We start from the raw sequence: 25,280 nt of genomic DNA, 5'->3' as shown, positions 1-25,280 counted from the left end.
CATACATGCAGCTTCACATATATTTTGTGTGACAAAATCTAATTGTTCAGGCTTTTCATGGCCACCTGTCCTGCTTGTGTTATATGTAGCAGTGAATATATTGTTTATGATGAACAGTTTTCATCTAATATGTATATAATACCCTGCCCATCAGAAGTGTGTTAGTGAGATTTAAAAAAATGTAAAGGACTGCCTAGCATGAAAAAGTAGTGCACAACACAGGATGTGATGATCTGAAACACTGTAGTAAACAAAATCATTCCATTTGGCTTTTGGGTGCCAAAATAGAGTCAATCTGCTGAGTTTTTATAACATTATTTCCATTTTTCCGGAAAGTTTTTCTTCAGCACTGGGTCACAAGAGAGGTAGATACCACTTGCTTTTCTTGACCCACGTAAGCTCAGGTGGCTGTAAAACAAGGGCAGTTAAGGACCGCAGAATAGGATGGCCGATGAAGTTACCATCTACACTGCCCTGTTACACAGATGTTAGAGCTGCTTTTTAACCAGCCCCTGCAGCACTGTAGCTTACAGCGTGGGGTTAAAAGGAACTGCCACCAGCTTGTTTGCCGCACTGTAAACAGTGGCAGACCATGGCTCGGGAGGTGGTGATCGACGGATAACTCAAATATTTGTGGGAGTGACATGCTTGTCAGCTGTCTCAGCATAGGTTGTCCAGGTTTGTAATACCATGTGTTAACACTTGTTTCCATTAAAAAAAAAATAAAAATTGTCTAATAACGAACACACATTTTTCTCCACACTTAAAAGATGTTGATTCATTACTGTAGCTGGCTAATGCCATCCTTGCCTTCTGTTTTGCACATCGATGTATGCTTATGTTAGTGTAAAAATTAATTGAAGCAAATGCACTGATTTGACACTGCTAGCACTCTTTCATGTGCTTATTTGCAGTTGTTTTAAAAAAAAAAAAGAAAATTACTGCAAAATACAGTGCAGTTTTAAAAAGACTGAATTTCAAGTGACCTTTAGAAGAGCTGGTCCTGTTATTTCCTTGCTGTAGGGTAGTGTTTTATTTCTCATGAAAATGTATCTCTGCGATGACTGAATACAAGTTACCTTCTTTAACTCTTTGTCCTGAGCACAGAATCTCATTTGTGCAAGTTTCTCTCCGGCCATCTGTATTGTGGATTTATATTAACAGAACTCAAATTATGCAGTAAAATGAAGATATATCATTTGGGTTAAGAAAAAAGTTAACAATGGATTTTTACCTTGGAAAGATGCATGTAGTTTGGTGAGCTTCGTTGCACTTCTGACTAAGCAGTCAGTATGTAATTTGCCAAACCTTATTTCAAAATCCAGCTCATTTTTATGACTTGGCTACTTGAGGAGAGCCGAGTCCGTAGTAGAGGACGGACAGTGAGGAGAACCAGAACCGTGGTGTACTCCAGAGTGCTGTGGCAGGGGGTCTGGGGTTGGCGGTGGCATTTGCTGCCCGCAGCCCGTGCCTGGCTGGCGTGCGCTGCCCAGCGGTGAGGCTGCCTGGGTCTGGTTGGTGCGTGGCCCCTTCTGAACTGTGTAGGAGGCTCCGTGCTTCAGCAGCCGGGCAGGGTGGGCAGGATGTGTCCCTGCCCCTGCCTGTGGAACAACAAAAAAAATCATCTTCAATTCCTGCTCAATTTCTCAATTTCTTGGGTTTGCTTTTTTTTTTTTGGGGGGGGGGCTGTGTGGTTGGAGGGAATAAGAGTGATGATACCAAGACAAGAGGATTAGTTGACTTTTATAATGATGGCTGTAACTTAAATTCATGTTTGAAAGGTGGTAAGAAAAAAAAAAATAGTCTGGCTGAAAGCTTTTACGTATGTGCGTGATTCCTCATTTTGCCTTCTCTCTTTCTTGCCTTGTGACACCAGTAATACACTCGGCATAATACTTCAGATAAACTATTGCTAGATTTATTAGAACTTTTAATTCTTTTCTAGTTATACCATTACTCATTTTTAAATTGTCTGGTACTTTTCAGATCTGTAATGTGAATTAATAGTTTCCTAGCCTGTAATTCGCATTTGTCAGGCAAAACCATCTATCCCATTAGATGGCTAGTCAGACTGAGATCAGATTTAAGAGAATGTTTCTCCTAGTTGTCTGTTGAGGAGCATCACATTTTGTTAGATGTTTTCTGCCTCTGCTGTTGGACCTGACCAAAATCAGGAACAAACATAAAAGCCCTGACTGCAGTTGGTGTTCTTGCATCCTTCCCTCTGTCTCCCCTACAAATGGTGGCTTTTCCTCAGAACTTGGTGGTTCTTTTTCATAATTAGCCCTCGTGGTTAGTGCTTTCCTCTTAATCCAGGGCCACTTTGGGAGATGGGGTTTCCCTGGGTGTAATTCAGGCATCTAGACATTGTCTGAGGGATGGCAGCTAGTTTGCAGCAGCTTTTCTACTTTGGAAACACCTTTTTGGTTTCCTGTTTAAGATCTTGCAAAACCAGGCTCTGTTTGTCTTAATTTAGTTCCTTCCAGGGGAAATTTTGCTCAATTAGACCTAGGGATTTCAAGCAGCCAGGGCTCTCTGATGTGGCATTAGGGCCATGGGAAGACTAAGGATGTTATCTAATATTTTCTGATGCCGTGTGTTTTTAGTGGTCTGGTTCTGTCTTTGAAAATCCATGACAACAAAATTGCTTCCCCGTGCTATCGGTCAAACTGTTTTGGAGAGTCAAAGTATGCCTTTTCTTTGAACCCAGAAGTGTTCTTTTATTATTTAAAGGTTGAGGTTTTCTGTGAGTTTTTTGGGGGTTGAAATTAGATTCTGTTAACAAGGTATACTAATGCTGACAGCAGTTTTGCAGTAATGTATCTAAAATGGTATTTAGCTGTTGCCTTTTGTTGTCGTCTTTCCTTCCCACCCACTCCACGCCATGAACTGATGAGTTCAAGAAATATCTGTTGCTGCTGCATATTCAGAAAGCTGAAGTAACGTATTCTGGAATCCTTCTGCTTATGGGTAATGGATAAAGGTATGAAATAAGTATGCAAGGAGGAGGAAAACACCTCTTAGAAACAACTTTATTCAACTGTTTGTTTTTATTTTGTAGTTTGATTTCTGTATTCTAACTGACTAGCTCATTAACATTTTTCTCTGCATCAATTAATAAACCTTGGGTCTTCAGATATGTCTGTTTTACTGCATGCAAATACCAGACTTCCATTTCTTCTTAACGAAAACATTTAATTTGGGCAGAGTTAGAAGTGGGAGATCCAAGGCACCTGACAATGCTCAAAGATTTTTCTCTCCACTTGATGTGCAGGATTTGGGTTATGGAAGCTTTCTTTTGTGTTTCTGTATTTGCTTTTGAAGGGTTTCAGAGTCACAAAAGATTAGGTGCCTAATGACTGAGCAGTATTCTTACTTTTGGAAAGGATAAACTTTTCAAGATAATGAAGAATCAGCAAATCAGTTAATCTGAAGTTACGGGTGGGTCTCGGATGTGTGCGAAATTGGCCCCCGTGGATGACTGTCACTTGTACCTGGGCTTTAGATTAAATAGCTGCAACCAGTTAATGTTGTAAACTGGTCCCAGAGGAATTCTGTCTTCAGCTGGAAGTTCAAAATCTTCTTATTCATGTCTAACAGTTGTTGCAGGGGGGACAGGAGATGGTCCCTGGTGACAGGTAAAATGCCTTGGTTGTTCTTTACTACTGTGAATAGCATAGTTCAGGACAGCCCTGGGTTTTTTTTTAATTAAAGATGGTAGCATTTTTATTCTGTCTTTGTCTGTCTTTATAATGCTTTGAGAAGTTTTTTGTCTTTAATACTTTGAAATGTTTTAACAGATCTACTTGTACCTTGTACAGTTCTTTATATAGAAGCAGAAAAGACCTGTCCTATTTTACAGTGCTTAAGCTAATTAAAAAAAAAAAAAAAAATCACCAGAGGGTAAAACAGTATTTCCAGAAGATACTTAATTTCAGGAGTCTACTGTTGTGATTTGTGGCTGATCTCCAATATCCATATCTGCATCTGTTCCATTTTGTCTTTGTTGTTCTGGAAACCCTTAGTTTCCCTAACTGGAAAAAAAAAAAATCTTCTCCTCAGAGTTGTGCTGGTTAAACCAGAAATGTATTTTTTTTCAGTTGACATAGTTAAACAAGCGCAAAACACAGGGAGAAACTTCTAATTCTTAGTTTAAGATTTGCATGTTTTGAACTAGATTAAGTGACTGATGAAAGTTCAAGCTACATAGATAAAAATGTGACTGAATTGAAAATCAATGCAATGTTATGCTTTGTCTGAAGGGAATCCAATTTGGAACAACTTTGAATATAGTTTAAAATGAGCGACATCAAGTTAATAATGGTCTGAATATCTGGAAGACAGCTTTTTAAGTGTTCTTTTTAACAAGGTTTCCTTCAAAACCATTAATTAAACTGTTCACGCATGCTTTATAGCATTGGAATGAAAACTGGTTAGACCAGATGCGTTGGCTTTCTTCTGTCTCCCTTTTCCAGAAAGTGAGCGTTGTCCTTGTCCTGGAAGTCTGAGCCTTGGTGGGATCATGGCGAACGTTGAATTCAAAGTTCGTGTAGTGTGAAAGGTTAAAGTATCATGTGCGGGTTTTATTTTCGAGTAAAGGGTGAGGGTGTGTTTGGATAACAGGCAAGCATGTCTCGTAATTCATTCCAAAGAAAATCTTGTCTATAGTGTGGTAATTTAGGAGCCAATGTCTAGACTACTTTGAGAAATTGTAAACATGATGTCTTCGGAACAAAACCATGAGAATTTAAGAAAAAATGCTGCACGTTATATTTTTAATATTTGACTGAATTCCAGGGAGATCAGAAGTATTTTGGCAATATTTGGCCTGCCTGACTGCTAGATGAATTACTGAAAGAACACGTGTGCCAATCCATAGTAATGTTTGCTTAAATACAGCAGCTGTGGATTTGCTTGATTACATAATGTAAGCTACGTATTTGTCAGTAATGGAAAATTTTTACTTTAAATAATCGTGTACAAGTTTAAGTACATCTTCATCTTACTAAACTGTTTATACATGTTTGAGAATCCATAGCATATGATCAAGCTCTTGATGACTTGACTGAAATAACTTGGATCTTTGTACTATTGTACAGAGCTATTCAAACATTACATTTAAGCTAGTGAGGATTCTTTTTTTTTTTTTATTCTCCTACAGTTAATTTCAAACACTTTAATCTCAAGAATACTAAAATAGTTTTAGGAGGCAGGTAAATGCAGTTCTGTTGTTCTTCTTTTTTTTTTTTTTCCCTGGGTGCGAAGTTGTGTGCTTTTTGTTAGTGGTTGAATGGCGCGCTTACCGGACCATTGGAAGAGCTAGAATGCAGCCATAGTAGTGTTTCCATCATTTGAAGTCCTTACCATTGGATTCTTCTGGTTGGCTTTGTTTTGGGGTGGGGAAGGACTTCTCGTTCAGACAGACATGTTTTACTTCAGACAAAGTTATTTTTTTATACAGGTTTTATCAGATGAAGTGCAATTACCAGTCCAAATGATCTCTCTATTCTGCAGTGTATTTGTAAGCATAGTGCAAATCTGGTGTCAGGAAATCTTAATTGGGTATTATAACATACAAACGGAATTTCCATTTTACGCCAAACAGTATTATGCCATCGGTTATGCTCAACTTAAGTCAATCCCTAAATTAACGCATGTATTCAATCTTTGCAAAGCTGTCATCACTGTAAGTATTAGAAATGCCTCAACAAATAAATGTTGAAGGTGTTGGATCTATAACCCATGTATAATTGAAATGGCTATATCAATAACTTTTCTGTAAAAGAATTTTATGGCAACTTTTAGAGGAAAACACTATTTTGGGGGTTAAGTAAAAATGAAAATGATGATTTGGGAAATACGCATGATTCAACTGAACGTTAAGGGTTTATTTGCGTCATTTGTTCTTCCTAGTTTTTTTTATATACCTTGATGTTCTAGAACAGTGTTGGTTTAGAGTCTTTCTGTAGAACTTGTAACCCAGTATTTTCAACATTCCTGTCAATACTAAATTGCTGGTTTGGTCTTCTGTTACCCACTGGTGTATCAAGAGTTTGTCTAGCAAGGGATGTGATATATTAAGCTGCTGGGTAGTAATGCTGTTACTTATTAGTTACCGTTTCTGCTCTGATGGCTTCAGAATTCTTTAGAGACATTTGTTTGTCCTCTTTTTGAGGGAGAGGAAGTAATTTGGATGGGTCTGGACCGAGACAATATCGTTAATAGTTGGAAATGTATAATTGAAAAGAGGAGAAATCTATTATATAGTGCTTTCTTAAATTTTATTTCATTTTTTTTTAAGGACAGAAAATTATACTGCTTTGACACCTTGAAGAAGTGAAAGCCTATAAAGCTTCTAGTAATTTTTAGCAGTGGTGATCTCCGGCTTCATGTTTGTGTTCTTTGCAGTATGGGAAAAAAACTGGCAGGACTGCATGCCATTGTAATTAAATTGTTAAACATAGAAACTTGAAGGGAGAAGCTTGTCTTACCTGTTTGGGGAGTATCTGTCAGCATATTTAAATGAAATTTTATTTTGAAATTGTATGTTTGTAATTAGTTACACATTCCTAAGCAACATAACTAGTTTGTGATCAAATGATGGGGGTATCTTCAAAACATGTAATAACATTCATTGCACTGTAAACTCTGCACCTTCTGTATTTATTTGTATTACTTTTATTTTTACAGGATTACAAAGCCATTGACATTTGCTGACTGTGTCGGTGATGAGCTCCCTTTAGGATGGGAAACTGTTTACGATCAACAGATTGGAGTTTATTATATGGACCACATAAATCGTGAGTAGATGTCTGATTATTTTTTAGGAATCCTAGTAAGCTGGTGTTAACTGATGGCACTAACTTTGTTTCTGATACCATTTAGGCACCTCATGCTACAGTGAGAAAATTGTATGCAAGTAATTTCTTGTAGTATCTGTTTTCTCATCTTTCAAACTAGGGCACAATCCTTCTTCCATTTGTAAAGAATTTTACAACCTATGATTGAGTTATAATTGTTATAGCTATTTTGTTTTGCTTTGTCATACTGTGGCGTGTCAGTAAGTTTGTTGTTGCTTTTTGTCATATGTCAGTTAAGAAGATTTTCATGCTATACTCTTGTATTTCCTATTTTTCCAGTAATCTGTAGTTTACTCTTCAGTACTGGAAAACAGAATACATTCTGAGAGAAAAGTGCTGATTTTTAATTAGAAGCACTATGAAATACAGTAATCTCATCCTCTCTTAAGCAATATATGTTTTATGCTTTAATGCAATACAAAATGCTATCAAAAAGACAACAGATGTTCCTTTTGGAAACTAAGAGGGCGAAATTTCCAACATTTTCCCTTTTGGACTGTTGCTGAGCTTTGTATCACCGCTGTCTGGCACGTTTGCCAGTTCTAATTTTAAAAAAAAGTCTTATCTTTACAGCTTTGTACTACTGCTTCTGTTACTGTTGTGCTGCTATCATTAAGCTTCTTATCACCAATGAGTGAATGCTTCCAATATTGTGGGAATTGGCAGTTGGCAGGGAGGGAGAAAAGAAGAAAGTAGTTATATGGGCTATCCCAGCAATGGTAAATAGTATAATCTGCAAAAACAACCTCAATACTATCTTGAAATCTAGTCAATTAAAAAATAAAAGTGTAGAAATAGTTTTTGGCTTGCTGCCATCATTGGAATTACTTGTGCATTGTGGTTTCACAATTACTTATTTTGTTTTAAAAAAAAAACCAACCCAACAGAATAACAAATGTTCCCATGATATTGTTTGACCCACACAGGCACTTATTTGTTGTGAAATTAACGAAGATCACAAATTAAATAATACACTTTAAAGAGCTGTTAATGCACTGATCACAAGGATAGATAGTTGAGACAATTGAAAGGCAGTAAATACAGATTGTTAGGTAATTCTTACAATAATGCTGTGTAAAAGAAGTAGTAGCTTAATGATTGCTGTTTAAACTGTCATGGTAACATTAGTTAATGGTAAAGTTTAATAAAAGTGAGGTTTACATCAGAGTACAGTAGCAGACTGCACTTGCACCAACATATGTACATGTGTGTGAATGCACATATTAAAAAAAAAACAACAAAAAAACCACAAAGGAGGATATTGGCATCTCTTTATTTTTTTTCTTGAACTTTGTAAAAGGCTTTAGGAGTCCCTACAGATAATGAATAGAACACGAACTCCTGTTGCAATGCTGTGACTAAAAAAGTTACTAAAGCATCCTACCAGTAGGCATCTTTGGTAGGAATAACAGTCATCACTGCATGCAAAAGAAATCACTCCCTTTTCCTTTTCAGACTTTGTTATTAGCTGCTTTACCACAGACATCAAGTTTGAACTTATGGAAAGGATATTAATCATTGTAGGCATGTCAGATCTGGTTTGCATTTTTTTCTGTGCAGTTGAGAGCAAAAACTGTACAAGACAGTCTTTGCAGAGAGAAATTGAATTCCCAAATGCTCAGTGGGAAGGCACAGAACGAGAAGATTAATATAAATGGGTGTGGGAAAGTAAAGCTAGTAATATTAGGAATTAAATAAAGGTAATATATGAACAGAGGGATCAAAACTTCATACGGCCAGTGCTGAGTGAAAGGAATCATTCTGCAGTTAACAAGGTTGCAAAATTTGTCTCTTTCATCGTAACTAATTACTTGCAGCCCACAGATACTATCCTAAATGATAATTCAACCATCACAGCAAAATGTGTTTGTCACCCTTAGGCTAATACAGTGCTTGCATATACAAGCAGGATTTATATTCGGAGGGAAGACTGAGTTGATATTATAGCTGGATAATCATTATTCAAAAATTAGTAGGATACTCAGTCCAATTTTAAACTGCGGACAACAAAGGTACCAATCAAGACTGCATTAACATCCTTAGTGCAAGTGAGAACTAATGAGTAGACAATCACGCATTGTGAGGTGGTGTCAGGCAAGTGGCAGGGATGGCGCAGGAACTTGAAGAAATGTGTGCTCAAATGAGTCCTTTATGTTGTGTTCTGAACTACACCTAAAATTCTTGGAACAGCAACTTCCACGTGAAAACATTTGGACTGCCTTTTGTGGCTGACCAGGTTAAATGCTTTACACAGCATTGGAGTTCTGTGTTAATTGACAAAACAGTTAGAAGTGCTTTGGTTTCAAGAAATACTGTGAGAAAATGCAGGGGATAATTCAAAGAGAGTCTTTCTAAAGTTACGCTTGCCAGGGACCTCTCATGCTTTGTGCACTGTCTCAAGCTTTTTGCCCTTGCACCTTTTAAAAGAAAGCAGTAATACATCTGATTTTTCCAAGCCTCTTGCTATGTTTGTTTACCCAGAAAGTAATAAAAAGATTTCTAGGCAATAACTTTCCATTTATATTGAAAAACCCTAGGAACAGAGAAATCTTCTGTAAATCTCGGTGGTGCTTCCAACCCCGATCTCCATCTTGTTCTGTAAATTCAGTACTTTGTTGACACCCTCACTAAGCTGCTCTTGGCTCTTGTCCAACCATTGCTTAAAAACCTTGGCGGCTGCCAGCCGCAGAATTCCTTTCCCTCCTCCTCAGAGTCTTTGGGAGCCTTTGAAGTCTCCTTTAAGCAGTTGGGCATTCCCCAGTGGGGGAATAATATATTCTCTGCATTTGTTTGGGGCTGTTCTTGAATTACTGTAGTATTTTTTGTTGTTGTTGTTGTTGTTTAATTGGTTATAAAGAAATGAAGGAAGTGAATTTTATCATACAACATAGCTTTAGTTTTGTTGTTACATGGCAAACTTGTGTAGTAATCCAGGGCAAAGTGAAGCCTCTGTACTTTATAAAACAGAAGAGAACATCACTACTGTACTGAAGTTTTCTGCCTCAAAAGAATGCTGCTAGCCTTTGAAAAAGCTTCTGAAATAATTTGATAAGAGATGCAGTGCCCTGTAGCGTTAGGACCTCAGAAGCTTAATGTGTGATACAACATAACATTTCAGCCTTGGCTGTGTACTGAGATTAGAACTATTGATTTTCTATTCAAAAAGAGACGCTTGCTAGGATCCAGCTTTTCTGTCTCATAAATGCTTACTAATTTCTCTGTAGCTTCTGTAGGGTATTAGCAGTTTTAGGAATACTAAATTTGCAGAGAGTTCAGGTCTACTTATGGGCAGATGAGATGGCATTGCACAAATCATGCCCTCGGTAGAGGATGGGCTGCAATGTGAGCTCTGTTTTCTCCTGCTTGCCTGGCATGCAGAGAAGGGTTTATGGAGACTGGAACAAGCCACAGCACATCCTGTCCTGGGCTGCAGAGGCAGTTTGGGGGCATTGGAGCCAGAAGGTGCTGCTGGGAATCAAGGGTCTCTGGGCCATGGGGAGAAATTGCAGAACCATAGCCACGATTTTCATACTGTTGCAATGTGAGGAGTTGTGGGGAGAGAAAAGTTACAGCTGTTGAGAGAAAAGGTTATTAGGAACCTAATATACAAATCTGTTGGAAGTACGGCTCATAGATGAGCTTCGTGGTTTTGTTTATGTACTTTTCAGATGGCTCTCAAATGGTGAAGCTGCTAGCATGACCTTGACACCATTAGAGTTCTTAATGTGTTGGGCCAAACTTTTGTAGTTTCTCGTTTTATCATTGACACCAATATACTGAATTATGTGCACAAGTTTAATACAAAACATAACTGGCTTTCATCTCTCGTGAGAAACAAAGTTTGGAAAAAATGACTAGGTGCTTACCTCCTGACTGTGCTGCAGTTTCTGCCACTACTTTGAACACTGACATTGCATCTGCAGCATCTTTGTACCAGTAGAGCCTCAATCATCAGAAATTGGCATTCTTTTAGAAACAAGACTTTACAGGGACATCCTCATGTAAAACGTACTTGCTAGCCTCAGCATCACCACAAGAAGAAAACAAATGAACCAATAATTTTGGGGGATTTTAATGTATGTGTCCTCCTCAAATGTCTTTGCAACTGTAAAGAGATTGCTGTGCGGTAGTAACTTTGAAAGTCAGTATATACGGGAAAGATTTTGTACTGGAAACCTATTTTTGATTTATGTTTGAATATGAGTTGTTGTAAACTCTGGAAAGGGAAACCATGAAAGTGCTGTTTCTTAAGACAAAAAAGAAGTAGTTTAAATGATTGTATGGATTTGAGATTCAAGTGCTAACTCCTCTGTTGAATGACTTGATTCTTAATTACGCAAGTGGAGTCACTGACTTTTCAGGATGTTATATTTGTGAAGTTGTATGTGCTATGTGAAGGTTGTTCCAACCATTCGTAGAGTTAATTGTTAAGCACTGAGATACCTTTCACTCTCCTATGTGGTTCTGGGTTTTTAGGTAGTTCTCAGGATTGTCAAATTGGCTATGAGTGAAGGTTAGAGCCAAAACACTGTTTTCTTTGGGTTTGCTTTAGTTTGTAAAGAAAGGAATCAAATTTAAATGCCTTTTATATTTGAAAGGGCTTTTCCTGTTCTTCTACTCTGCATCCTTTCTTCTTGTCCAGGCTGGGGTGATTTTGAGCACTGTAACATTAGGTGTGCTAGTTGAGAACAGACCTTAACAAAATAATTTGTACTTTGTGTGAAGTGTCTTACAAAATTTTTTTTTATGCTTTTCTCCTTAGAGCTCACACAAATTGAGGACCCAAGGGAGCAATGGAGAAGGGAGCAGGAACGCATGCTAAAGGAATATTTAATAGTTGCCCAGGAGGCACTCAATGCCAAGAAAGAGATTTACCAAATAAAGCAGCAGCGTTTTGAGCTAGCCCAAGAAGAATATCAACAATTGCACAAAATGTGTGAGGATGACAGCCGTTCTTATGCCAGCTGTGAGTTTACTAGTCTTTTCTTGATTTACCCACCTGCCTCCACAACACGTGGTGTAAGAAATAGTGTGAAGTTCCATCACCCAGTTCTTCTCTGAATGAAGATCACGACTGCAGAAGTGAGGTGCTATCCTTTGACTCAGCTATTTAGGGACTTCCATTTCCTGTTAGGTCTTTTAGAATTTGCCTTTTTAACATTAGGCAGGGATATATCCCAGCTAGCATCTCTAGCCATCTCGGATCCAACCGTAGTGATGCTTCATGCAAGGCAACAAAGACAAGACTGAACGCTGCTGGACCAGCCACCTACTTGCACTCCTAAATTCATAGATTATTCCACTTTTAACATGGGAGGGAACCATCAACTTAGGGGAATCCAAGGTTGGTTAATTGGCTTTTAAAGAGTTAGGGACAAGGTGTTGTGGTCAAGAGTATCTTTGACCATGAAGTAGGAAGTGGTGTTTCATTAGTGCACATCTATCTTGGATGCCAGCCTCTGATCCTAATGCTGGTGGTGGTGTTCACAGAGCCTTGATTTCCTCCCCTTTTCATTCTTCAGATGTCTCTGGTAGCTTGGAGCAGATGATACACTTTCTCTGAAATCTGAAGTTGCACTGCTGTCATGGCTGTTGGCCTGTGCAACAACAAAAGGTGTCTTTGCTGAAGAGTCAAAACCATGTAGTTCAAAGAAGTGTATCAAATGGATATACCCACCAGCCACATGGAAATGTAGTGCAGTTTCACTTTTACTGCACTAGTGGGTTTTCAGTGGCTGCTGTGTGTACAGCCATTGTTTAACTGCAGGATTTGCTGGTAAATGCCAAGTACTTGATAAGTATGGGAAGCTCTGACCATGGAGGGCAGGCTAAAGCAGGCACCTGGATAGAAGTGTTTAGCTACTGATCCAGTGGTATTTGTTAATCCAAAGTAATTCACATGTATGCCAAAATCCTGAATTAAAGATGTTTTCTAGGGCCGAGGTGTCCCAGATGGTCTTGATTTAGTCTGTGGCATAACTGAACAGTTGTGACTAGTCTTATTTTTTGCTGTTATGTTCAAGTTTCTTAAGAATTATTAAGAAAGATTTTTTTTTTCTTATTAAGAAAGACATTTTAAAAATGAAATGATTGTTTAAAGTTTGTTTAACTACAGTCTTAGGAAAGGGTAAAAGTGTCATTGTTTTAGATTATGAAATCTAAATATACACTTACTACAATACTCTTCTAGTTCGGTGGGATATTTTGTTGAATTACTTCAGGTGAATATACAGAAAGAAACTTCTGTTGAAGATGATAATATACTAGAAAAATACAACCTGGTTTTCGTATTTTTAAAGCTCTTGGAGAAACAAGTTGCTTGAAATGCAACAAAATGTGACTGAATATGACCAAGTTGGAGGTTATCTGTAGCATGAATGCAAATACTATGTCAGTTGACTTCTATGTTTCTCAATCTTCTGATAGCATTTTATTTTTCTGGTGTATCTGTAGAATTGATAATGAGATACTGTAAAATCATTTAAATAAAATCTTTTATATGTTTTGAGGTGAAAAAATATTTTAATTTTCTACAGATTTGTTAATATATTTTATATTGGTTTAAGGTCTTGCATCTGTTTTGAGAAAATGGGATGGGCTGATTAGTTAGATGATATATTTGAAAAAAAAAATCCCTTTGGGGATTAATCATGCTGTCAACTCAAGATTCCCCAAGGCTTCTTCACTTATTTTTCTTAATTCGACTCCTCCACTCCACTCTGGGATGCTTGCTTCTCCATTTATTGCACAGAAATCTTGGGCTTCTAATTCAAGTGCAATTAGATGGCCAAAGTTGGGCGCTTATATTGCAAATATTACTGCCTCTGCCACCCCTTGTTTCAATCTGTTGCATTAAAAGAACCCTAAAACTTTGCAAACTGTTTTCCTCCTCTTTGCTTGTGGGTGCTGCCATTGACTCACTGTCGTGTGCTCTTGAGTGGGAGGTGGTGTGAGCTCAGTGGTTGTGGGTTGGCAGGGAGGTGCCCGTGCAGCAGTTTTGTGACTCAGTTGTGATCAGCGCTGTTTGGGGGGGGGGGGGAATCCATAAAAAAAAAAAACCTGGATTTAGAGAATTAGTCCAGGCATGACTACTCATTTTGGCAAGTTCCTGCACGCTTGACATGACCTTGGCATTGCAGTATTCTTTCAAGAGTTGAAAGGCTCAGTGCAACGCAGAGACGGATATGGGTTTCACAGCAGCAGCCTTCAGCTCTACAAAAGGGTGGTAGGTCTAACAGCACAGCCCCATTCGCCCGCATACCAGGCATTTTTCAGTGGGCCAGTGCTGCCCTGAATGGCTCACTCAATAAATCATGGTTGGTCTTGCCCAACCTATCCTCTAGGACCTTTACTTCATCTGTCTGGGCTTTAGCTTGTAATGCCACAGCTTGAAATCATTGCCTGACTCTAGATACGCTGTGTTAAGAGCTCACTTGCCAGAGGTTGATCTGTGTGTCAGTTCCCTGCACTGTTGCTTTAGGAGGCAACTTCTCTCTGTAGCTGATTTAATTTTGTTCTGACAGTAGTTTTTGTTACTTTAGTCCCTATCATACAGTTATGTCAACATACCTAGGAAGCAATTAGCGATTGTTAATGTTGCACAAATTGCTTGCATCAGTAAATGCCACCATCCTGTCATGGAAGCTAGTAGCTTTTAGGCAATATGCATGCAGTGTTGCTATATACAATTTCTGTTGTTGCTCAGGACAAAAAAAAAACAACTGGGGCAGGCCAAAGATAATTCTTCAGTTGTACTTTAATTAGCAGAGGATTATTTTAAAATGTAGCGACTTGTAACACAGAGAATGAATACAATGGTCTATTAAGTAGTGCCACATCTTAGCAAGTGTATTAAAGAAGAAAAAAAAAAAGTAAAATACTGTTTTCCATCTGTTTAGCATTCTCTGGATTTTCAACTAATACCAAGTATGACCCATATCAGATTAAAGCAGAAATAGCCAGCCGTCGTGACAGAGTGAGTAATCTTTTTTCATTTTGTAACAATATGAATTTGGCATGGGGAAGGGAGGGGGGACTATTTGTTTTTCTTTTACCTTAGCATTTACAGTGGGTGTTGCGTGCATTTTTGGAAATACAATATTAAAAAATGCTTTTCTAGTCTGACCTATTGTTCTATTAAAACAAGTCTATATTGTGAGTGACTTGCAAAGTAATGCTTTTTCCATGTTACAAGCATAAAGATTTTTGTTACGGATGTCAGAGTCAAACTCAGCCAGGCTTTCAGAAATTGCTTTCTCTGTGCAAGCTGCCACAAGTAGTAAATATTCTGCAGCCAAATTCTTTCTTAAGTGTAGTTCAAACCCACTGTCTTCATATTTACCCATTTACCCATTTTCAGTGGGGTTCCATGGATGTCATTGAACTACAGATTTAGCCATTTATTTGGAAATCTGTTCACAATTCAGGAGACGTGTTGGCCAAATAGAATTTTTAGGTGATTTGGCCAGAGCTCCTCTATGAGGGGAGGGGAGTTCAAGCGTTTTGGCAGTGATAGGCAGTTCTGTAATAAAAATGTTCCATTTTTATATTTTTCTTTTTTTTTTAAACAAGAATCATGCTTTTGGTGCTCTCTTCACTAAGGAAGAATAATTGACTTCTTGAATTTCTCCCATGCTGCTTTAGCAAAGAGTTAAAGTCTGCATGTTGGTTTCGAGCAAATTGATATAGCAGTCATAAACAAGTATAAAAAGCAATTTATAATATTAAGCTCTAGAACCTATTTCTAAATTGTATGTTTCTTTTTATTAATGGATAAAATGGGATTTAGCATGCCAGGCACTCAGCTCACAAAATAAATAAAAAATACTTATCTTTGCAGGATAGTGTTCCATTTTTGTTGTAGTGACCGCTTTTCACATGAGTGCCTCTGAAAATAAATCCCGTCCACCACCCTTCAAAGGCATTTATTCTATCTGTATGTGTTTACTACGTGCTGACTAGTGTTTGCTTGTTTTACATACTCTAAATGTCAGCATATTCTAAACAGGAAAATAAGCCTTATTTATTTAAATAATATTTAAAGAAAATATACAAGGTCTTCAATTATATGACTGTTTCTCTATCTTCCTGCACCTAAAACCGAAATGATCTCCAAAGTGCATAGGATAACCTGTTCAACTGAATGTGTGCATAGGCATTGAGTTGTTTCAGGTAATTGAATAAAATATGCACTGTAAAGTGTTTGTGTACGTGATGTATTTTTTCACTTTTACCTTTGGCGAGTAAAGGGTTGGTGAGGGTGTAGGAGTTTTTGGAGGGCTGGTGTGTTGAGTTTTGGGGAAAGAGCAAGAACACATGGGGAAGGGAGGGCCACACAGGATGGTGGGGCTCTGACAGTCCTGGTTTGCGTCCCCAGAACTGCTGTGAAGCCTCTCACTCTTGGAGTAGAGCTGACAAAATTAATCTGTGCCTGGATATGTAGAACTTCAACTCTTTTTACTTTTTTAGTAATAGTTTTGTCATTTATTTAGTTTCTAATGCATTGACGTACACAAGAAAATAAAGAGCGCTCTGGGGAAACTTTAGAAAAGTTCCAAGTTTGACAGCTTGAGGAGAGCGCTATTTTCTTCCATCCCTGCCTCTCATTGGGCTCTCAGTTCAGTCTTATTCCTCACCACTACACACTGAAACACTTCCATTGCACCCATTTGTCTGTAGTCCCTTGAACCTTCCTCCCCACGTTGCCCTCGGGTATCTTATTAGCTTGGGAGGGCAAGAAGCTATTTCTTTGCAGATCATTCTTGGTGCTGATAGCACTCTTCTAAGGTGTGCCTAACCTGCTCGGGTAACTGTTTTCATAAAACCACAAAAAAATGTTTATGGAGACATCACTACTTTGTCATTTTTGATTTATGCTCACTAGTCGGATCAAGGTAATTGGCGGGGGGATTGAGAGGGCAGCACAATATGAAAATAACTGTAGAAAATCATGCTGCCGTTTCTGGGAGAGAGGCCAGTTCTGTTGCCAGTGATTTTTTTTTTCCCAGATTGAAAAATTAACAGCATTGAGTGTTCAGTTTTCTTTTAAGTTGACTAAAGAGTTGAAGACAGTAGAGAGGCGTCTGGCTGTTACAAGGGGAGAAAAAAAATCATGGATTGAAACTCATCAGCTGTTAGCATATGCTATTGGAAATAGAAACCCAATGGAATAGATGAGGAAATTGATACTTTGAATGTTGTGACTTCTGTTTGGTTGGGTCTTACAGTATTTCAGAAACTCCTCTGTTACTTTAATGCGAATTTTAAAGCAAAAAAAGAAGAGAACTTAGATTATCACTTCCATTTTTTTTTAAAGTAACTTAAGGTTTTGCGTTTGAAAAACAACTTTTTATTATGAAAGTTTCTGTTACATGTTATTACTTTATTTTGTTATATTCAGCTTTCTAGGCTAAAACGAGAATTGGCACAGATGAAGCAGGAGCTGCAATATAAAGAAAAAGGAGTGGAAACTCTGCAAGAGTAAGTTAAGAGTTTGTGGGAGGATTTTTTTTTTTTTCTTTACTTTATTCGCCTTGGAACAAATTTCTTAAAAAACTGTTGCCAAAAAAAAGGTTGAAACTTCTTAATTGCTTTCCTTCAGAGTTTCTGCTATGATACTGATGCATGGTGAGAACAGTGTGAAATGATGGAAGAAGGGTTGGGCAGAATTGATTGGAATGGTGATTTCATAGATCCACATGCAGAAACAGTTTTATAGGCCCTGTTCTTTAACTCTTCCTGAAAGTGTTGTCAAGGCAGAATTAGTTGGTTTTGGTTTTTTTTTTTTTTTAAATATTTTCCAAACGTTGTCTGGAGATGTCTACTGCCTGGAGCACAGCCAGAAGCGCCATGCAGTGGAGTAGTTTTCTTACGAACAGTACTGAGGCTTTCTGGCTGGGCACAGTACTTCTCCTGGGGGGGAGGCTGTACACCACAACACTGCTTCTTCCTTTTACCTGATGCTTCATTTTGCACGGTATAGCTGATTTGTGTGTGCACAGTAAATCTGAGGGTCTGTGAGACCTTGGATTTTGTTGCATGCGTGCAGAACAAGTGCATGTAAATGTGACTCTTTGTCTCCTCCCTGTGAGGAAAGGTAGCTCGGGGCAATTTGCTGCTGCTCCCAGGGCTATTAGGCAGCCTGTGCTCCTCACTTTCCTTTGTGCTCAGTGGTGGCAAAGGTTGTGAACTGTTGTGGTGACCCTCTCCCTGCCACTCTTCTCGCAGGCCATCAGATGGGAACTGAGCGACTTCCATCTGTGCGCCGCTTAGTCACCTACACAGGTAGCACATACGTGGGATGCCCAGTGGGATAGGGAGAGAGGTTGCCAGGCTGTGGAAAAGATGGCAGGTAAACAGAGGCTGTTGTGACTTCCAGTTCTGTTCAACGAGGCCAGAGGCTAGACTGTATGTTGAACAGCTCTTGGATTTGTCTTGGACATGTGGCCGTGCATTTAGAAGTCTTGGCCATTTTTCCAGCATGCATGTGAACGAACTGCCTAATGCAGGCGCTTCCTGAAAACGTTGGAACTGTTGCATGTCTAATGCGTTTCGCAGCATAAGCACAGTATCAGTGGAAATATTTTTGAAGCTTTGGATTTATTGCATTGGTGCTACAAAGCATGGGCGCACACTTTCGCTTCAGGAATTGGGGCAAAGTTCCAGGGATCCTGGAGCAATTAGGTTACTCACTTTCCAACTTTGATTTTGATTGGTATTACGTTAACAAAATGATATAAAGGGAGATACTCAGATTTTACTTTTAAAGGAGAGGGAGTAGCCCATGCACTTCATATTAGGTTTTAGTTGGGTTTTGGTGTTTGTTGTGGGGTTTTTTGGGGGTTTTTTGGGGTTTTTTTTTTTTTTGTTTTTTTTTTTGTTTGTTTGTTTAATGTTTACAAGGTTCTTTTGTTTTCTAATGTATTTTAAAAGCTTCAGAGAAGAAAACTTGTTCAACCAAAATCCTTCATTGGCAGATATAGTGTAATGATTTTCAGCATAAATACATTTTTATTGACCACACAAAGCATTTACAGTTAGGGGAATTGTTAATCGATGATACTAGCTGAAAATAAGTAAAATAAAGCACTCAGTATATTGAAAAAGCAAATATTCTAAGTAATATTTTAAGTACAGTCAATGTTTTAGGATGGTGGCCTAAGTATGTAAGTAGTAACAGAGCAAAAGTAATTTTGTCCTAAGATTCTTAATCATATTTTCTTTAAGTGAGTAAGAATTGTCTTGCCTTCTCTACTTTCTTTGTTTGTTTTCCTTCTCCTGGTTATTGGGTTATTTTAAGGGTATAGGCTCAATTGTTTTATAAAAGGACTAACCACTTGACTAGGATGATGAAAGTATTTTAAGGCCATTTGAAACTCAAGATTGTTTTAATTAATTTAATTCATTTAAGATAGTCCAGCAAAGTAGTGCAACTTTTTGAAAAGTAATGTCTGTGAATGATTAAGAATACAAATGTTAGTCTTGGATTTTCGCCCAAGTGAAGTTGCCCATGCTTCAGGATGGGGGTATAGGAGAGACATCCAAGAGAGGAATTATTTTAAAGCGTATCTGATTAGTCAGTGGTCACTCTCATCATCTGGTTTAAAAGTTCAAGCATGACAGCTTGGTGCTGCTCATTGCTGCTGTTGCCACAGTCGTTCCCTGTCCTGTCGGTGCACTGGCTGGCATTTGTTGTTGCTTGCTGAAGCTGGGGAGAATGTTTTGCCCGTGTGGTTCCTGGGGTTGCAGTGACTTTCTGTCCGTGTTTGTGCCTTGTTGAGCTCCGCTCTCTGCGCTGACTCTTCTCTTGCAAACCAGAGACTTGTGGGTTTGGTTTTGTGTTTTTATGTAATTTTTACATATGGTAAGGTAGGTGCTTTCCGTTGAGTATTTTGCTTCTAGTATGCAGTGAGCCAATTTGGAGAGTACTCGCCCTGTCTAACAACCGAAGAGAGAAGTTTCTCTAGCCTCCTCGTGTAGTCAGCAGCCAAATCGGGCTAAAAGCCTAACTGTGCTCTAGGTTGTCCCTGGGCGATCTCTCCCCTGCTCCTTGTTTTTGATGGGAGAAACGGGTCACCCCAGCCAAGTACCAAAGCTGAAGTATATTACTTTTTGCATATCTACAAAGTAAGCATACTATCTGAAAAGAAACTCTTTGCTCCTTCTTTAAAAGAAAAATTCTGGCATCCCGTCCCATCCCCCCCCCCCCCCCCTTTTTTTTAAAAAAAAAAAAAAAAGTTTCTTACGTCTCAGACATTTCCCCTTTTTGTTACCTTTTCTAAATTTTTGGTCTGCATAATTTTTTTCCTTCTTGTGCTAGGTCAAATCTTCATGTAACTGCCAAACTAGAATGGCATGCATCCTGTTCAGCTGTTTCAAAGCCATGTTCTTTGCTTTATTTCAAGTACAAGCCAAGAACAATATTAGGAACTGTCATGCTTCGGGCTTTACATCTGGCTGAATGTTTGCTTTGAAAGTCTGACCAGAATGGCGTTATGAGCAGGTATCAGAACCTGCTGCTGTGCGACTCCCTGTGCAACCTCTGCTGGGTACAGCTCTTGGAGAAGAGACAAATTTTATGGGTGAGGGTGGTTAGGTTGCTCAGTATTTCCGTCGTTTTATGTTGCTGTCTGATTCAGATGCCTTTGTTAAATGCAAATCTCTTACATTGACATTTTCCACGTACAGCGTCTGCCTTGGACTGTGTTTTGTTTTCTGTTCTTTTTAATTTTAGTAAATGGCTTAGCCATCTTTGAGGAGAATAAAAAAAAAACAACCCGCAAAACAGCTAGAGAAAAGTGGGGGTTTGGGGGCAGGGGGAGAGGATTGAGGGTGTTTTTAATAGCTCTACAAGTCCAATACAGTCAGAATTTCAACTTCTGTACTGCTGCAGCTTTTTGTTAGGGTTGTATTTTCTACAGTTGCATCCAAATTTGGCAGTGTTGTGATAAGCCTTTGGACATCACAGTCTGCCTTTGCCCACTGGAGACTTTCTAGAGCTCACCGTTTAAAGCCTGCAAAGATCCCACCCTGTGCGACGGTGTTCCTCAGCCTCCACGGGCTCCTTTCCTCCGAGGTGCGGCTGATCTTGCTGCAGTCCAGAGTTACAGGGTTAAAGATGAGCCTTTCCTGGAATGAATCCCTTCCTCTGACCTGGCAGGCAACAGGGAATGAGAGCGCGGAGCAGTTCCTCCTCCCCTGTGTTTTCAGTGACCCTTCTGCTCGCCGGCAGGAATTTTGGAGGAAGAAGGCGTTTAGCAACAAAGGAAATGAAAACTCGGCCAGTTGGCTGTGAGAGTGGAGGGAACGCTGAGAGAAGTTGGGAGAGACGGGGAATTAAGCCTGACTAAAGACTTTGTAGCTACAGACTACTTTAGAGGCTATGAGACCTGACAAAGGCTTTGAAATCAGATTTTAACTCAACTACAGATCTGTGCTTTGGTGAGGATGGGGGAGTCCTGTGTATTTGAAAGTACATGGAGGAAAATAAGAGGAACACGGAAACTGCCCTATAGGACCGAAACTATTGCAAGTGTATTAATAGTCTGTGCATCCTGGAAACACCTTCCTCAGAAAATGTATACTTTATTAATAGTTTTGTGTATTAGTTGAATGTTCTTTCTATTCATACAAAGGTCTAATCTGTATTTGTGTCATGCTGTTTTCCATTAATAAAATGGAAGATTCCTGCTAACTGTGGCTTTTAAAACTAGAGCTTTATGAAAGGAAGAAAAAAAAAAAAAAAACAAAAAAACAAACCAAACCTAACAGACAATAAGTAACTAGTAATTTTGTAAGATGCTTAAATCAGTTTGGATTGACAGCAATGCTGGTTTAAGCTCAGCTATTTCTGCCAGTAGAAACTTTTCTGATTCTTTCCTTAAACAAATATCAATTCATAAGTTGGGCTCTAAAGTGACGTCCAGGAACATGAACATGTGGGTAACTGGACAAAAATCTGGTTGAAATTAAATAATTTCCTTTTCCTGAAATGCCACCTTGGACCTGGCAAACAGTATAATGAGCAGTTGTGTAGGAGGCATTTTTTGGTCTAATATTTGGGTGGAATCTATGTTCTTAACATTAATGTAACCTTCAGATAAAACCACGTTATCTTTTTCATGAAACTTTTAGGGACTTGGATTAGTTGTTTTATCTAATCTTCTCAGGATTTTAGCTAAAAATTAGTGAAGACTCAAATAAGCATCTTAAAGGGAAAACAAAACCAACCAAACAAAAAATCCCAACTTTAATCCACATGACATTTAAGTCCTTTCTGGTTCTTGAACAAAAAATCATAAAGGCTTATGTATTTTCATATGCAACATGGGGAAAATTGTGTTTAGGTAGAAAGCTGAGGTTCAGACTTATTTCATGTTGTCTCCAAAAGCAGGAACTGTTAGAAAAAACAAACCGACCAAATCTATAGAAACCCAGCCTGTGTTTTTTTTCCTAAATACTGTGAGCCGCACAATAAAACCACAGGATTTTAATTCAAGCCTTTTGATTTTTCATTTTAATGTTTTAATTTTAAAGCATGTAATCTGCTGCAAGTGGAACTTTACTTATTTTGTATAACTGGCAGAACATGCTGGGTGAGTGTTGTAGACACTCTTAGCTTAATATAATACCTATCTTGAAACTTCTAGGTATTCTCAATATTTTAAATAGAGTTTGAGTATTCTTGTCATATATGTATAGCATAACCTCTCTTACTACTCTTTTTATAAACTGATGTCCTGTGTAATCATTGATGTATGTTTTATGTTTAATTCTTTTAACCTGAGACACCTTTTCCTGGAGATACTCATTCTTGGCGTTGGCGTAGGGACCATTACACATACCACCTTTCTTCTATGTACACACTTTCTATGCTAGATTAACAGGAAAGTTGAGTTTTTAATATTTTAATAGAAATTTAAAACAGTTTTCACTAATTGCTGTGGGCAGCCTGTTAAAATCCCATAGCAGCTTGTTACAAATCCAAGACCACATGGTGGTTCTAGTAAGTTCTGCAGAGTCTCTTTCTCATTCTTTATCTATAAATCAAAGCAAATTATCAAGGCAATACACTGGAGGCTTCTGCATCCTGATCTGTTGTGCATTTCTATTGCAAACTGTTGGAAAAAAATTTGAAAACTCAGGCAGTGGATGTCCCACTTAAGAGGAGATAAGAGATTTTTATGTCAAGATGGAAACGTTGTAGTACTTCAACCTCGTGCAAGTGGGTAGTGCTCTTGTTCCATGTTGAGGTTGCATTTGAAATCTAGGATGCTCCCATGTGAAGTTCCTTAATGCGAGACAATGATGTCTTCTGGAAAAGATAGTCAAAGATGCCCACAACGACAGGAAAGCATTTGCAATAAAATTTTAGGAATTAAAAATTCCTTCCCAAGAAAATGAAATGCCTTTGTTAAAAACTTCTAAAACAAGATCAGATAGAAGTCCTGAAAGAGATGTTGCAATGTGTAGTGCTGCATGGGAAATGTGACAGCTAGGCTGGTAATACCTTTATCTTTTGAGTTATTACCATGTAGGTTAGTTTGAGGCTGATTTTACTGTTGTTGCATGAAATAGCCCACAGACGTTTCTTGTAAGTAAGCTCTGTATTAGGACATTAAAAACAGGAAATTTGTTGGTTCTGCAGAACCTGGGCAGATAATTGCATTGCTTTGTCTTTAGAGTGTGCTAGGCACTGAGTGCTGTGTTAATGCCAACCGGAGTATCATTTTATTTCTGGAAATTAAGTGGTACATGAATAAACAAGAGGTCTTAAAGTGTCTGTGCTGTTTCTAATTATATGAAAATTCCTGAATTTGTCTTAATCTTTTCAACAGGATTGATCGTAAGATGTCAAGTGCTCATACAAATTATAGACTGGATGAAGCACAAGCTATAATGAATGAGCTTCGAACCATAAAGAAAGCTATATGCACAGGTGAAAAAGAAAGGCAGGACCTTATGCAGGTAAAAACCATGCTACTGAACAAATAGCTGCTAAAAAGTAATAACCTACCTCTGTTTTCTTGTTTGTGATTGCATTGGGGTTACCAAGTTTAAATAAGGAAGTGGGGTGGCCTAAACAGTTTTTTCTGTTTGATAATTGCCAATAGCAGGCAGCTCGAAAGAGGTAAGTAGTCATTGTCTATGCTGTGAACGTAAGATTTCACATGTGTTTCATATTTTTGTCTTTGATAATGTACTATCCTTACATTTGGATCGATGTCTTTATTGAATATAGCTTTCCATTGCTGCTGACTATATCAAAGACTGCTACGGAATATGCTGCATTTAAGAAAAATATCTTTAAGCTTTACGGTATTTGTTTTTCATCTTACTTAATGTCTCCTTATATTACCTATAATAAAGTAGGACCAAGAATTCATGTGCTAAAATGTTTACCAGTTTGTCTGCTGTGGTTTTCCTTTTATAAGCACGTCACAAAACTGGGTCTCTGTCACTATGCCACTGTTAGGCAGTTCTCCTTTTTGTGCCCCAAACTCTCCTGTTAAGTACCCATATCAAGACATACATTAATTTCAAAAACCCTCAAAGAGGATGGTTAAATACAATGTATACAGAAACCATCCTGCAAGCTTTAGATTATTTTATGAATCTGAGCATGAGGATTGAGGGGAGATACATGCCTGAGTGGTGATATAACTTTTGAATGGATTCTGCATCCTTCTCCGAGCTCTCAGTTGCTGTGTCTGCGTTATTAATATGATGGGAGCTTGATCAAAGAGCCATGAGCCTCTGCAACCACAGGGACTTCACTACAGACTTCACTACAGACTTGCCCAAATATTCTGCAGATGTAGAGGGGTGACAAGGACAATTCTCTTCACCCAGACTTCAAGCTGCTATATGGAAAAAAGCATTTTTATTACCTAAATTTTTGGGACCATACTGAATTAATGTTGCCATTCAAACATTTTATTTCAGTTTTCTCTGCAGTAGGGTTTCGCTGGTATTTTTTTTGTTGTTAAATGATATGGGTAGCTTGTAATCTACATATAATGAATTTCCATAGTTATACAGTTATTCAGTCTCTAAAGCATTACCCAAAGGTCAGCTGATGGACCACAAATCCTTGTTCAAGTAGACAGAACACTTAAATCACTATGAAAAGTTTCTGCCTTGGCAAATTTTAACGTATTTGATATTGTGTGTTGGCCAAGTTTTAAAGGGATTCTCAGTCTTCCACATGCCTGGCTAGCAAGAAATGATTAGAAAGGCGGTTCTTCACGGATGTAGTGACGCACGTTTTAGGAAAATAACTGGTAATTTAAAGACTTGTGTGTGACATCTTGGAGCTGCTTAACAACTGGCCTTGTTTTGATTCCTCTACTAGATGGGTTTTTTCCCCCCACCCTTTTCCTTACATTTTTAGTCCTCAGTGGCACCAAATCCAGCTGTAAA

General features: G+C 38.3%; 1 protein-coding gene across 3 annotated transcripts in view; it reads left to right on the top strand.

Moving 5' to 3' along the window:
• The first annotated feature begins 6,692 nt into the window (after positions 1 to 6,692).
• The window catches only part of WWC3 (WWC family member 3), a 63,516-nt gene continuing 44,928 nt past the window's right edge, over positions 6,693 to 25,280 (top strand). For 2 of the 3 annotated variants that reach the window (XM_035901720.1, XM_035901719.1), the window contains exons 1-5: positions 6,693 to 6,800; positions 11,623 to 11,826; positions 14,759 to 14,835; positions 17,260 to 17,339; positions 23,696 to 23,825. In XM_035901720.1, the coding sequence (XP_035757613.1) occupies positions 6,785 to 6,800; positions 11,623 to 11,826; positions 14,759 to 14,835; positions 17,260 to 17,339; positions 23,696 to 23,825 (507 nt within the window). In that variant the 5' untranslated portion in view covers positions 6,693 to 6,784. The remainder of the gene's footprint in view (positions 6,801 to 11,622; positions 11,827 to 14,758; positions 14,836 to 17,259; positions 17,340 to 23,695; positions 23,826 to 25,280) is intronic. The other variant, XM_035901718.1, reaches the window with a different exon arrangement.

The sequence above is a fragment of the Egretta garzetta genome, unplaced genomic scaffold (genome assembly GCF_000687185.1).
Source record: "Egretta garzetta isolate BGI_Z169 unplaced genomic scaffold, ASM68718v1 scaffold49, whole genome shotgun sequence".
NCBI classification, from domain to species: domain Eukaryota; kingdom Metazoa; phylum Chordata; class Aves; order Pelecaniformes; family Ardeidae; genus Egretta; species Egretta garzetta.
Note: the sequence above shows the minus strand (reverse complement) of the source record. Positions and strands in the feature narration are given on the sequence as shown.